This window comes from Lissotriton vulgaris, chromosome 4_1 (assembly GCF_964263255.1).
Source record: "Lissotriton vulgaris chromosome 4_1, aLisVul1.2, whole genome shotgun sequence".
NCBI classification, from domain to species: Eukaryota; Metazoa; Chordata; class Amphibia; order Caudata; family Salamandridae; genus Lissotriton; species Lissotriton vulgaris.
The window spans coordinates 325,278,068-325,292,098 of record NC_141691.1 but is presented as its reverse complement, the minus strand read 5'-3'; the positions used below and the strand labels follow the sequence as shown (position 1 = coordinate 325,292,098).

Below are 14,031 nucleotides of genomic sequence, written 5' to 3'. Positions count from 1 at the left end.
TCTGGACTAACATGTCTTTAAGAGATCTTGATTTCTTAAAAGTTACCAAGGGGTACTCTGGGATGTCATTCTTGATACAACTGTCAGTTTTTAAAATATGCCAATTCTTTCTGAGCATGCGTTTCAGATAGTTTGCTTCCGCTGAATAAGGGGTTACCAGCCGGAATTTTCCTTGTTCGTTCTTTTTATCCACGGAAGAATGGTCTTTTTCAATCAGTAGATTGGATCTCTTTAGTGCATTCACCTTTTGTAACGCACTTTGTAGCGTTGGCATTGCGTATCCTCTTTTTAGGAATCTACTGATGCATGCTGATGCTGCAATCTTGAAGTCTGAATCTCTGGAGCTATTACGCCTGAGCCTGAGTAGCTCCCCGTAGGGTATACTTTGTATTAACGCCGTTGGATGATTGCTGGTGGCGTATAATATTGAGTTACCCGCTGTACTTTTGCGGAAAAGTGCTGTCTCTATGCTGTTATCAACAATGAATACTTTTAGATCCAAGTATTCTACGCAGGTGTTACTTATGGAGCCACTGAACTTGAGATTCATATTATTCGTGTTGAGGACATCAATGTAGGCCTTTGCGGTGTGTTCCGATCCTTGCCAAATTATAAACAAGTCGTCAATGTAACGACACCACTTGATTACACAGCCTTTTTCGCCATTCACCTCCAGCGACCTGGGTACCTGCTCCTCCCACCAGCCCACGAATAAATTCGCGTAGCTGGGGGCAAAGCAGGTACCCATCGCAGTTCCAGACACTTGTCTGTAATAGACGTCCTCAAATAAAAAAATATTGTGTTTCAAACAAAATTCTACAAAGATTGCCAGCATATGATTGTGCTCCAAAAACCTCAGTTGTCGTTTTTTTAGATAATGTTCCACTGCTTTGATGCCTTTCTCGTGACTGATGCATGTATACAGGCTTGCTATATCTAATACTAGCATCCTGTAACTGGGGTCCCATTTAATTTTGCCAAGTTTGGATAGAAAGTCCTTTGTGTCTTTTACATAGGAATCCAGTTGCTGTACCAGTGGGTGAAGAAAATGATCGATGAAAGTAGAGAGATGTTCGGTTAGACTGTTTTGAGATGAAATAATGGGTCTGCCCGGGGGGTTATTGCAGTTATTGCAGGAAACTTGCAGGGACTTGAGCTGGATATATATATATATATATATATATATATATATATATATATATATATATATATATATATATATATATATATATATATATATATATATATATATATATATATATATATATATATATATAAAAATAAGCAATTGTAGCCAAATAAAACAATAGAGCTGGAATATGCTGTGAAGAATCTCCACCATACAGTGTATTTTGCATTAGAAACATGAGAAACAACACCAATGCTTGTTTAGAAACTGTTTTAATGCTTAGAAAACAGTAGAAATACTTATAACACACTGTAAGCATATACAGCTCCCAGGCTGCATTGCAAATACCCAGTCTAAAAAGACTGAAAAGCTAACTTGTAGCTGAATGTACTAAAACTGACGCCGCGCCTTTAAGGCACCTCTGCCCCTAGCTTCCCATCATGCCTCAGGGGTTACAGTTAGGTCAGTTGTTCTTTCCGGCTCCTTCAGGAAGGACCCTGGATACACAGCTCCACACTTTTCTGCCTTTTTCAGTCAGAAAATCTTCTAAAGAACAATTTTTTGATTTACTTTGACTTTTAACATCAGGGTCAAGTAAATAACTGCTTAGCAGTCGATTTTTTGTGAGGTTTTCCTGTCAGGATGCCCTCATTATTTGATGATTGCCCTTCTTGTGGCCACAAGAAGGCAAAAACAGACTCTCATGAGGTCTGTATTTTATGCTTGCCAGAGGATCATGATCCTAAAGACTGTTCACATTGTAAAACTCTGTCTGACAAGACTCTTAAAGACAGAGAGAGGAACAGGCTCTATGGTCTGGCCCAGAGATCCATGAGAGGAAGATCTACAGAGAGGAAGAGTTCAAAGAGACCCAGAACTCCCTCCAAAGGCAAGTCAGAGCGTCCATCAACCTCAGCAGCGGGCTCGGCGCTGAAAAAACAACATCTGATGGACAGTTCAAGAGAAAAAACTCCGTCGACGTCGGGACCGGCGTCGATGAGGAAGTCGTCGTCGAAAAGAAGTTCACCGACGACGAAGAAAGCTCCGCCGTCGTCAACTAGGCGACGATCGGCGTCGAGAGAAGCCACGAGTTCACCGTCGACGAGAAGATCGACGTCAAGACTTAAGTCACCTCCGCCGTCGTCAACCAGGCGACGATCGGCGTCGAGGCACAGATCACACCCGCCGTCGTCTCAACGTCGACAGGCTTCTAAGAGTGTGACACCTCCGCCGACGTCTCCACGGAGGCTCTCGGCGTCGAGGAGCAAGAGCCCCCTCGGACGCTCGCCGTCGAGGAAGGGATCATCATCGACGGCGCGTCAGCGCTCGTCGTCGAGGATGTCCGATCCTCCGCCGTCGCCACATGTCAGGTCGACGTCGAGGGCATCGTCGACGACAGGACAACATCGATTGACATCTCCGTTGCCGACAGACCAAGGTCGGTCGACGTCGAGACCTCCGTCGAAGGCAGGACGACGCCGTTCGACGTCAAGGGAGAAGACTCCGTCGTCGGCTCATCATCGCCGATCGACGTCGAGGGACCACAGGTCAACGTCGAAGCATTCGACGTCGAAGGTTGTCACTCCGTCGACGCCGCAGAGGCGTTCGACGTCGAGGGAAAGACTTTTGAGACGTCCTCCAACACAGGTGAAACGGAGATCTCCTTCAGTGCCTTCGACAGTCCTAGTGACACAATCTGCTTCTCACCATTCCTCCTTAAGTACCTCTGGTTCATCGAGGTCCTCTTCTAGGAGTAGGAGTCCGGTGCAAAAGACACCCCAACGGCGGTATATCACACAGGCAAGACTCTCGCCAAGATGGTATGGTCCGTTGAGTAAATGGAAGGATTCTGGAGCGACGGAGAGACTACGAAGGTACTTGAGTCCAGACCACAGGTCCCCTCTTCAGCAGCTGGCAGAAGAGGCAGACAGACAGAGTCCTACCAGTCACCGATCACGCTCACGAGAGAGGAGAGCGGACCGGTCGCATACCCCCAGGGTCCTCCGATCACCAAGGAGGGAGCAACCCAGATCTCGAACACCGAGAAGGGAGGTACGGACTGAGAGATCGAGATCTCCACGAAGGGAGCATCAGAGGGAATCACGTTCTCCTCGAAGGGAAGAACGACCTAGAAGATCACCAGTGAGGAAGGAGAAATCTCACCACAGGAGAAGGAGAACTCCATCATCCTCCTCCTCCTCTTCATCTCCATCTAGATCTTCTAAAGGGGATTACTCTCCAACGCTGGCAGACAGCCCTCGCTCCAGAGCTTCCCCGCTTGACGACGTCAACACGTATCTGGACGTCTTACAAAGGGGTGCTCACAAACTTAATATAGGGATGGCTGTTCCAGAGGTGTCCACTACTGTGATTTTTGAGACCCTTCGTCACAAATCATATACACGGCCTTTGCTCCTATTGGTTCCAGGGATAATGGACCCAATCAAAGAGGTTTTCCTCACGCCAGCAACGATCAGGGCGGTACCGGCACGTATCCAGAAGAAATATAGGCCGGCCGACTCAGATCCTATCTTTGTTAAGGGAGAGCCTGCGGCGGACTCAGTTATAGTAGCCTCAGCTAAGAAGAATCACACAGTCGCTCCTTCTTCTTCAGTTCCTCCTGACAAAGACAGCAAGACGCAAGATTCTTGGGGACGCAGGGTATGCAGCACAGCAGCTTCATCCCTGAAAGTCTCTAGTGCATCAGCACTTCTCGGAAGGTACGATAGAGCCCTATGGGACTCCATGGAACGATTCAAAGAGAAATTGCCCAAGGAGGACCAGAAGGACTTTGAGGAAACAGTAACGGAGGGCTGTTTGGTGGCGAACCAAATGATTAGTTCATCTGCAGATAACGCCCTTCTAGCAGGACATGCCTACTCACATGGGGTATGTGCGAGGAGATCTTCTTGGCTGCGTTTAACTGGTCTCAAACCAGATGCCCAGCAGCGCATCCTCAATCTACCCTTTTCAGGATCTTCACTCTTCGGGGAGCATGCCGATCAGGAAATGACCCGCATGAAGACAGAATTGGACACAGTGAAGGCGGTTGGTCTGGAGAAAAAGAAAGAGCCGTTCAAGCGACGCTTCAAGACCAACAAGAACCGGGGAGGCCAACAGAGGGTTCAAACCCCTCAATGGTCTCAAAACAAGCCACAAGGAAAGGCGCAATACAGAGGAGGAAAATCGGGCAGAGGCGGACATCATCAGTCCTCTACCACGCCTAGAGGAGGCAAGGCCTGAGCAGTGGCTTCCTCTGGCGCCGTTACCCACTCCAGTGGGAGGAAGTGCTTCGCAACACCTGGCAGAGTGGGTCAGCATCACAAAAGATCGGTGGGTGCTGAATATACTGCGCAATGGATATGCGCTATGTTTCCGGAAGAGACCACAACCGATTCCTCCAAAAAAGACTCGCTCGTACCATCTAAAACTCCTCAAAAGGGAGGTGAACGTCCTCTTAAAGAAAAACGCAATCGAAGAGGTACCCCCATCCCAAAGGGGGAGAGGAGTGTATTCAAGGTATTTTCTAGTCCCCAAAAGAGACCAAGAGGACAAGTTCAGACGGATTTTGGATCTTCGAACCCTCAACAAGGTGGTGGTCAAAGAGAAGTTTCGCATGCTGGCACTTCATCAGATATGTCCTCATCTACAAATTGGAGATTGGATGTGTTCGGTGGACTTACAAGACGCGTACTTCCACATTCCTATAACACCAGGCCATCGGAAGTACTTGAGATTTCTGGTAGGGAACAAGCATTACCAGTACAAAGTGCTTCCCTTCGGACTCAAATCCGCACCAAGGGTATTCACCTAGTGCATGGCAGTGGTAGCGGCATGTCTACACAAAAAAGGTCTCTTTGTGTACCCATATCTAGACGACTGGCTCCTGAAGAGTCCGTCCCCTCGTCAAGCCACCAAAGACTGTCACCTGTGTCTCCAACAACTACACAGTCTCGGCCTCCACGTGAACACAGAAAAATCGGTCCTGCAGCCCACGCAAACTATCCACTATCTGGGAGCAGTTCTAGACACAAAGTTAGGAAGAGCGTTTCCTTCGCAGGAGAGACTATCTTCCATGGGGCAGAAATGCAGAAAGTTACTTCAGTTTCCTCGTCCAAAGGTGCGAGAAGTAGCGTCTCTATTGGGCTCCATGGCGTCCTGCATCTTCCTAATACCGAACGCCAGGTTGAGGATGCGGCCTCTACAAGAGTCTGTGGAAGATCAATGGGACCAAGCGACTGGAGATTGGGAGGATCGAATCATCCTGTCTCAAGCAGCACTGACCTCAATACAGTGGTGGACTCGCCCTCGGAATGTCCTGCAGGGAGTCCCTTTTCAGCAACCTCTTCCTTCGCTGTCTGTGGGGACGGACGCATCTCTATAAGGCTGGGGTGCTCACATGGGTCATCTTCAGATTCAGGGTCGCTGGTCGACCAACCTTCAGACATACCACATCAACATGCTGGAGCTTCGAGCAGTTCATCTGGCGCTCAAAGCGTTCCTTCCAGCAATAACAACTGACAAAATCCTGGTTCAGACGGACAACACTACAACTATGTTCTATCTGAACAAGCAGGGAGGAACTCGATCTCGCCCTCTGTCTCTGGAGGCCCAGACAATCTGGCACTGGCTTCTGGCTCGGGGATTGTCGGTGGTGGCTGTACACCTTCCAGGCGAGCTAAACACAAAAGCAGACGCACTCAGCAGGCACTTCGAAGATCAGCCAGACTGGGTGCTAAACGATGAAGTAGTCTAAGAACTCTTCCGTTGCTGAGGTCGTCCAGACATAGACTTATTTGCGGACGACGAAAACGCAAAATGCCACGCCTTCGCGTCCAGGTTCCACCGGCCAGGGACGCAAGGGAACGCTCTCCTGCTGGAGTGGACAGGAATGTTCGCCTATGCGTTTCCTCCTCTGGCACTGATTCCGAAGGTGGTGGCCAAGCTCATCAGATCGAGCATGGACATGATCCTAATTGCTCCAGATTGGCTGCGACAATGGTGGTATCCAGACCTGTTACATCTGTCGCTGTGTCCACACAGACGCCTGCCGTGCAGGCCAGACCTGTTGAGCAAAATGAACGGGAGGATCCTGCATCCCAACCTCCCATCGCTGAACCTGACTGCATGGCTCCTGAGGTCTTGCAATATGGACACTTAAATCTGCCTCCGGAATGTATGAATATTTTAAGAGAGGCAAAGAGACCTTCCACAAGGGCGTCTTATGCGTTCAAGTGGAAAAGATTTTTCATTTGGTGTAAGGACCATGGCTTTGATCCCACCAAAGGACAAGAAGAGGTAGTCCTTCCATACCTCCTTTACTTAGCTACATCAGGGTTGAAATACGCTTCTATTAGGGTTCATCTATCCGCCATAGTAGCGTACAGAAAATCACCTACACAAACATCGTTTTTTCAGGTCCCAGTGGTTAAGGATTTCCTTCAGGGATTAAAGAAGGTCTATCCCCCTGTGAGAAATCCTTCTCCTCCCTGGGAGTTGAACCTGGTTCTCTCCAGGCTGATGTCTACACCGTTTGAGCCTATACACAAGGCCTCCGAGCAGCATCTCACTTGGAAGGCGGCCTTCTTGGTGGCAATAACCTCTGCGCGCAGGGTTAGCGAGATACAAGCACTCTGCACCAAGGAACCTTACACTGTGTTTCACCACAACAGAGTGGTAATGAGGGCTCACCCATCTTTCCTTCCAAAGGTGGTATCGGATTTTCATATAAATCAAACGATTACCCTTCCTTCGTTCTTTCCTAACCCATCGACCCCAGCTGAGAGGTCGTTGCACTCGTTGGATCTTAAACGGGTGCTAAAGTTTTACCTAGAAAGAACGAAGGACACCAGAAAGACAGACCAACTCTTTGTCAATTATGGTTCAATGAGGACCGGGTTTGCAGCAGCCAAAAGATCCATCTCCAGATGGATTGTCTCATGTATCAAACTAGCATACCAGCTGGCTGGCAAACCTTTGTTACAATCACCCAAAGCTCATTCCACTAGAGGGAAAGCAGCCACAATAGCGTTTTTGCATGACATTCCTATGTCAGAAATATGCAAGGCTGCTACATGGAAATCAGTCCATACCTTTACAAGGCATTTTTGCCTAGAGTGATTCCAGAGAGGATTCTCAAGTAGGGCAAGCCTCCTTGAGAAACCTATTTGGGTATTGGGCCTATGAATATGAATGTTGTCTGTTGATTCCTTTGCCCGCAGGCATGAGGTGAGGCTCGCTACTCTATTCTAATGCTTATGACTATTGATGAGGATCCCCTGGAAGAGAAGGATTAGTTACTTACCTGTAATCCTAGTTCTCTTCCAGGGGTATCCTCATCAAAGTCATAAGCAACCCTCCCGCCTCCCCGGGCAAAGGACTTGGTTTATTAAATAGGAGATGTTTTTAACCTGTTATTACCATGGTTTGGTTTTCAGTCTCCGAAAAGAACAACTGACCTAACTGTAACCCCTGAGGCATGATGGGAAGCTAGGGGCAGAGGTGCCTTAAAGGCACGGCGTCAGTTTTAGTACATTCAGCTACAAGTTAGCTTTTCAGTCTTTTTAGACTGGGTATTTGCAATGCAGCCTGGGAGCTGTATATGCTTACAGTGTGTTATAAGAATTTCTACTGTTTTCTAAGCATTAAAACAGTTTCTAAACAAGCATTGGTGTTGTTTCTCATGTTTCTAATGCAAAATACACTGTATGGTGGAAATTCTTCACAGCATATTCCAGCTCTATTGTTTTATTTGGCTGCAATTGCTTATTTTTATATATATATATATTTACATATATATGTCTATATATATGTGGGGCACATATAATATATTGTTTCCGGGGTCCCGCGCATGGGCGGGTATATTCTAATGCTTATGACTTTGATGAGGATACCCCTGGAAGAGAACTAGGATTACAGGTAAGTAACTAATCCTTGTGGGGACAGTTGAGGTTGAGGCATGTTCCGTGTTCAGAAGAAAGACAGAAGGGTTTGTGCAGATCTTGAGCTCTCCGAGCCTTGCTGAGCTGCTTGTATCTCCAACTGTGAATGAATCATGAAGTGCATGTGTCTCAAACAACATGCAAACACTTGTTGCAGACACTTTAAGTGCTCATGTACATGTCTACTTATGCAGGACGTGTTTGCAAGGATTTATTCTTGTATATTGTATTGTATTGTAATTGCATTTATATAGCGCTTCCTACCCCTGACGAGGTGTCAAAGTGCTTTTTCGGCGAGTAGCACGCTACTCCGGGACCCATAGAGGATTAGTGTTGAATTAGTATAGTGAAACATGCAAGTACATTTTAAGTGCTGGATAGGTTAGTCAGTAATTTGGATTTGGAATGATAGCAGAAGGATAGAGGAGGACAAAGGTTTGTATTTATATAGCGCTTGTTGACGCATGCTATCCAGGAAGCCTATAAAGGATTAGTGGTGAAATAATATGGTGAAATATCAAGTAATTTCAGTGGTGGATATTAGTTAGTTACTTGGAGTGAGAAGAATAGCAGTGGGATAAAAGGGGAAGAAAGATTTGCATTTATATAGCACTTGTTACCCCCGATGGGTGTGGATCAAAGTTGGCTTTGCAGGTAATCTGTGACTCAGACCAACCAATAAGGTCTCCATTTCCTACCTCCCAATACTTTCACAGAGACAGTTTCACAACGAGGTTCTGCAACTCTGCTCCCATTATCAGAGCTAATCTCAGGACTTCGAGCTTAGCAATTTACAAATCATCACTAATTCAAGGTACTACTAGTCAAGACACACCCTAGATTGATTTTCTTTGTTAACCATGGCGACTTTACTTTCAAACGCTTTCCCCACCTGGAGCTACCAACTCGCCGTTCCATTCAACATCTCACTACTGAAATATTACAATACCTTTCCACCTGAATACAAGACTGTGTGTGTGTAAGGATCTGAACCAGGACATTTTGGAAACCTTCCTAATCAAGTCAAGAACAGAACCTGAGACTTTCAGCTGCCTAGCAATGCCCTCAATAACTTTTTTTTGCCTAATATCAGTCAAATAGGGAATGACAGCGAACCACCAAAACTATACTCAGACGTGGAAACTAGCCATTTACACAAATATCTCACTGTGGCCTGTAGATCTAGTAAAGACACTACCCTCAACGGGAAAAGCCTTGGAATCCTGTTAGATGTGGACTCAATGTTGGAACCCCAAGGAGATTCCCTACTAAAGCCCTCGATTAATATACATAGAATCCTGAAACGGATATTCTGACACCTACGGTTTTCCCAAAGACCTTAAACTACAGCTACCCTTGTATTTTCTCTGATCTCAACTGCACAAACCTATTTTCCTGCAGGCACCAAAATTCATCACAAATTTCAATAGCTTCAAAACCTAACAGTTAGAATCCTCCTGCATCATAAGGCCTGAATTCATGTTGGAAAACCCCATTGACACTGCACTGGTAGCCAATTTCACTTCAGAGATGACAAAAGTTTTTTTATGCAAAAATTAACCAAATCAATGTCCTCAATGCAGTTTCCTCTCTGATATTGTCCTCCAAATCAAAGGGCCATTATTTAAATAAGTTATACATTAATGGCTGTTCTTTCCCAGTTCAAGCCAAAATCTTTAGCGCTCTCTGCCACTCCACAAAAAAAAAATACCTCTTCTTCCGGAAGGCTTAATACATGGCTTTTGCTTCAAACTACTGTGTTAACCTCCACTCTCTACAAAACACCATTAAGTAATATTAACACAGCATCCTAGGGCACAAAAAGCCACTCCAGACAACCACAACCGCTTGAAATAATCAGATTTTTCCAGCATATTTCTACCCCGTGATACCAAGCTATCCATATAATCGCACATAGAGCTTGAATCGAAACAAATGGATAGCACACACCTACCATACATTAATTTGTTGATCATTAACTTAAATAAAAAGGTGTTGTGAAACGGAATTTATTCCTTCTCAAGTACCTTTATAAAACTGGCATGAATATCATAAGTGACTAACTAATATTTACATGTACAGACCACATGTCAGATCTCAAACATCTCAAGGACATCTCAAAAATGGGCCACACTGCCACCACGCTCTTCTAACAAATTCCACAGGTGCTACTGTTATCGTTCTAGATAGTTTAGTTACTACAGTGCCACACAAGAAGCAGTTCAGCACTATACAGATACGAGCTAACATAAACAATCCATTACTTCTGGGAACTATGATGGACAAATTCCTTCCTCCCCCCCTGCCCAATCATGGACACAAGCTCATAAAGTAAACAACCCAGAGAATGGTAAAGCCCAGAAATTGGTTGCATTAAGGTGACTGGCTTCACAAAGAATGGGCAACTCCTTTGGATAGGGATGGATGCCCTCTTGCCAACTGTATTGTATGGATATGAACATTGATGCTCAAGAGGATTTAGAATGAGACACCATTGGTTTGAACCAGAGGTCCTCAAACAGTGGGGCCTCGAAGCGCGACCAATGCGTTTCCCGGCTGTCTACCTTTACATGTAGCATTTGAAGCGTGTAAAAAGTGAGGGGAGTGTAATACTGACTGTAATTGGGAAAGGTGAGTGTGGAGATGGGTGGGGGTCAAAGACGAGGCTAAAAGAAAAATATTTTATAAATGTTGTTCTTTTTTCACCTTTAGGTAAATGCATATAGAGTAACATGCATCCACCTTAATGAAAAATAAATGTACGTTAGCTTTCAATCTCTCTTTGTTTCACAGCACATCCATCCCTGAACCTCTACTTCTTTGAGGGAGACTGCATTGCCACAGATCTTGTATAGGCAAAACCTATTTGCTTCCTAGTAGTTCTTTTCGTTAGTTTGTAGTATAGATGAATATTTATCTTGACATTCTGTACATTGTATGTTTTTATTTAACTGCATATAGTTTGGTACTTGAATCTTGCAATGCTTTTTTTAAATATATTTATATATATGTATTTAGAGAGACAGGTCTCCACTCAGAGTAAGCCCCAGTGATGTCCGCCAGAAATGTGGATTCTGTCATGCAGGTGAAGAGGAAAATGAAGTCCGAGGCAAGCTCCACGTATTTAATGCAAAAAAAGCAGCAGCCCATTACAAGTGCATGGTAAGGCAAGTTGTTTCCCTCAAACATTGAGCATATTTAGCCAATATTGTCTAGTCCTTACATGAAAATTAGTTGTGGTGGTGCTTTAAACTAGTGTCATACATTAGTTTAGTCCTATTACCGTAGAGTTCCCTTTTAAAGTATCAAAGTCTCACATTATTTCATTGATGTTAATGCCATGGATGTGTATTATTATTGTCTAGATATGTGTGTATCTGATAGAGACACGTTAGTGATAGATTCCTTACCTTAGAATATGCCAAGGCGTCAGACTGGATCCGGAAATTTTTGCGTAGCAGTACCCTTGCGCGTCGGTAGGCGTCGTCTGCGGCTCCGCGTCCGTCGTCGGCGTCGTGGGCGCCGTGATGACGTCGTCGGAGTACCTAGACGCAGCCTCCGCGTGCTGACGTCAGTGCTTCTTTTTTCCACGCCAGCACCGCAGATCCGGAAAAAGTGGTACCTTAGTCACTTTTTGACTAAACTTTTTGAGATCTTTTTGATCATTCTTAGAGTCTTCGACTCCGATCGGTACCGATAGGGATGCCAGGTTTCAAGCCTTGTGGGGACTGCGACCGACTGATGTCGGTCACCGACCCTCACCGTCGGTGCCTCCACTGACTAAAAAACTTCGCTCTGGGAGAATGGTGGGAGGAAGAACCTGTGCCAAAACAAAATCAAATCCCTTGCGAAATAAATCGATGAATAACCAGCTGCTAAAGGGTCAATGCCAGCTTTTTGAATTATGGGAAAAACCGGTGGATAATCCCTTATTGACTGGTGGAAACGATACCACAGCCCAAAACAACCAAGAGGTCTATACGCAAGCTGTGGATATCAACGCTCTTCCTGTAATCTCTGAACCATCACAGATGATACTCACTGACACTCCCTGTATTGTGCACTCTGAGGAGGGTGGGGTTGTAGATTCTCTTGCACTCTCTCTTAAAGACAATCCAGTTAATAACTCCGTCCCTCTTTTGGAGTCACCCCTGAACAGCATGGATGGTCAGGCTTCACTACCACTTTCTATTGACCTCGAACTCTGTGGCCGCTATGTGAAACCTGACAGCCCGGATGCTCCGAAAATTAATAAACCCCTAGGAGGGGCGACCCCATCTGGGCTCCAACTCTATAGTAGTACCCCCTCTGTAAATAAACAAGGTATGTCTGATTTATTAAGTACTTCTAGGAGTCCGATTCTCAATCTTTCGGGCAGTTGTCCTACAGTCGGGGCTGGAGACAAACCTTTATCGGAATCCCTTATAGCCTTGGAACACCTGTTAGCCTCTATTCTGTTTCTACTGGGGAAATTTGTAGGCAGCTCGGACTGCATCTTGGACTCTGTCACACAAATCCTGGAAAATTTAGTTCAAAAAGCACCGGAAAAGAAGAACACCCCAATCTTTTCGTATGTTACTAACTTGAACAAAGGGGAAACGGAGGTGTGTACAGAAAACTCCAAGTTAAAGGTCCCTGAACCAATACAAGTTGTAGCACACAATAATAGTGCTAAGGGCTCACCCATAACTGCTGCAACCAATTGTATTATGAATGTGGATCTAGAGATAGAGGAAGAAATTATGCCTAACCTTGGCTGCCAGGTACCTCAAGAACTTTTTCCTATCTTCTGTGCGGAAAATAAAAAAGCAATTGCCGAGGTTAACCAAGAAGTAAGGGAAAAAAATGGAAAACACAAAAAATACAAAGGAAATAAAAGGAAACCGGTGCGAAAGCATAAGAAGAAAAGACAGAGGCGGATTATTTTTCAAGACTCTTTACATCTAAGTGATGGGGAAAATAAAGCCACTGAACTTATTCCATCAACTGCAAGGGAGGCTTCGGAAGTCAGTCTTAGCTCCCATACTTCAGAGACCCTTGGAAACTCTCTACCCACGATTAGGGAGGTCCTAACACAAAAAGTTGGTGTGGGTTCAAAACCTTCCCTTGAATCGGATCTAAGGAATGTTAATCCAGTTAATTCCGGGGTACTTAACCCACTGGCCTCTCCTTTTACTATCACAGTGGGGGTAGAGGAGTCGCCAATTCCCACTCTTGAGCGAAAAGAGGCTATATCTTTTGTGGACACTAATGTGTTGGCTTTTTTTCCGCTATTTGATAATGATCTACCATTAAATAGATCATGGCTACTCAAACGCTTTAGTGAAATGGATAAGTTACATCTTATTCAATCAAGTGATATTGAGTTAGTATCTTTGTTAGGGGGAAATAGTGTTTCGAGTATAAGGGTTACATTTTATTCAAAAATAATCGTAAATCTGGTTCTGCAACAGGCAGAGTGTTTCCAATGCACAGGCATTGATGTTTTACCAATACTGAACTTTGGATATAAAGATGCGTCTTATAGAATGACCCAAAAAGATGATAAACAAACTGGGGTTGTTTCATCCTTCAAAGACTTAAAGATTTGGGTAGCAAAAGGGAAACGTTTAGTGTCCCAGATAAAACCACTCCCACTGACTCAGAATTCCTCTTTGATAGAGGACTCTAATCGGTGGAATTGGCTGCATAATGCTCTATCTTCCAAATCCACAGATAATCCTAAATTATTTCAGCATCTTTAATAACCAATTGAAAATCATTTCATGGAACGCAGCCGGGATACACAGTAGCCCAGAGAAATTCGAGTTACTATTCACGTTGGGTGCAAACGTGATTTGTATTCAAGAAACTTGGTGCACCAATAAAATTGATGTTAGAAATGACTACTTTGTGTTGGAAGTTCCGGCTGCTGCTTCCAAGAAAGGCCATGCTAAAGGGGGAATCGCGTGCCTGCTATCA

At 45.0% G+C, this 14,031-nt stretch overlaps 1 protein-coding gene across 11 annotated transcripts in view; it reads left to right on the top strand.

Moving 5' to 3' along the window:
* PHF6 (PHD finger protein 6) overlaps positions 1-14,031 on the top strand; it is a 271,288-nt gene that overhangs the window by 145,129 nt on the left and 112,128 nt on the right. For all 11 annotated transcript variants that reach the window (XM_086918695.1, XM_086918694.1, XM_086918693.1 and 8 more), the window contains one exon: positions 11,089-11,232. In XM_086918695.1, the coding sequence (XP_086774821.1) occupies positions 11,089-11,232 (144 nt within the window). The remainder of the gene's footprint in view (positions 1-11,088; positions 11,233-14,031) is intronic.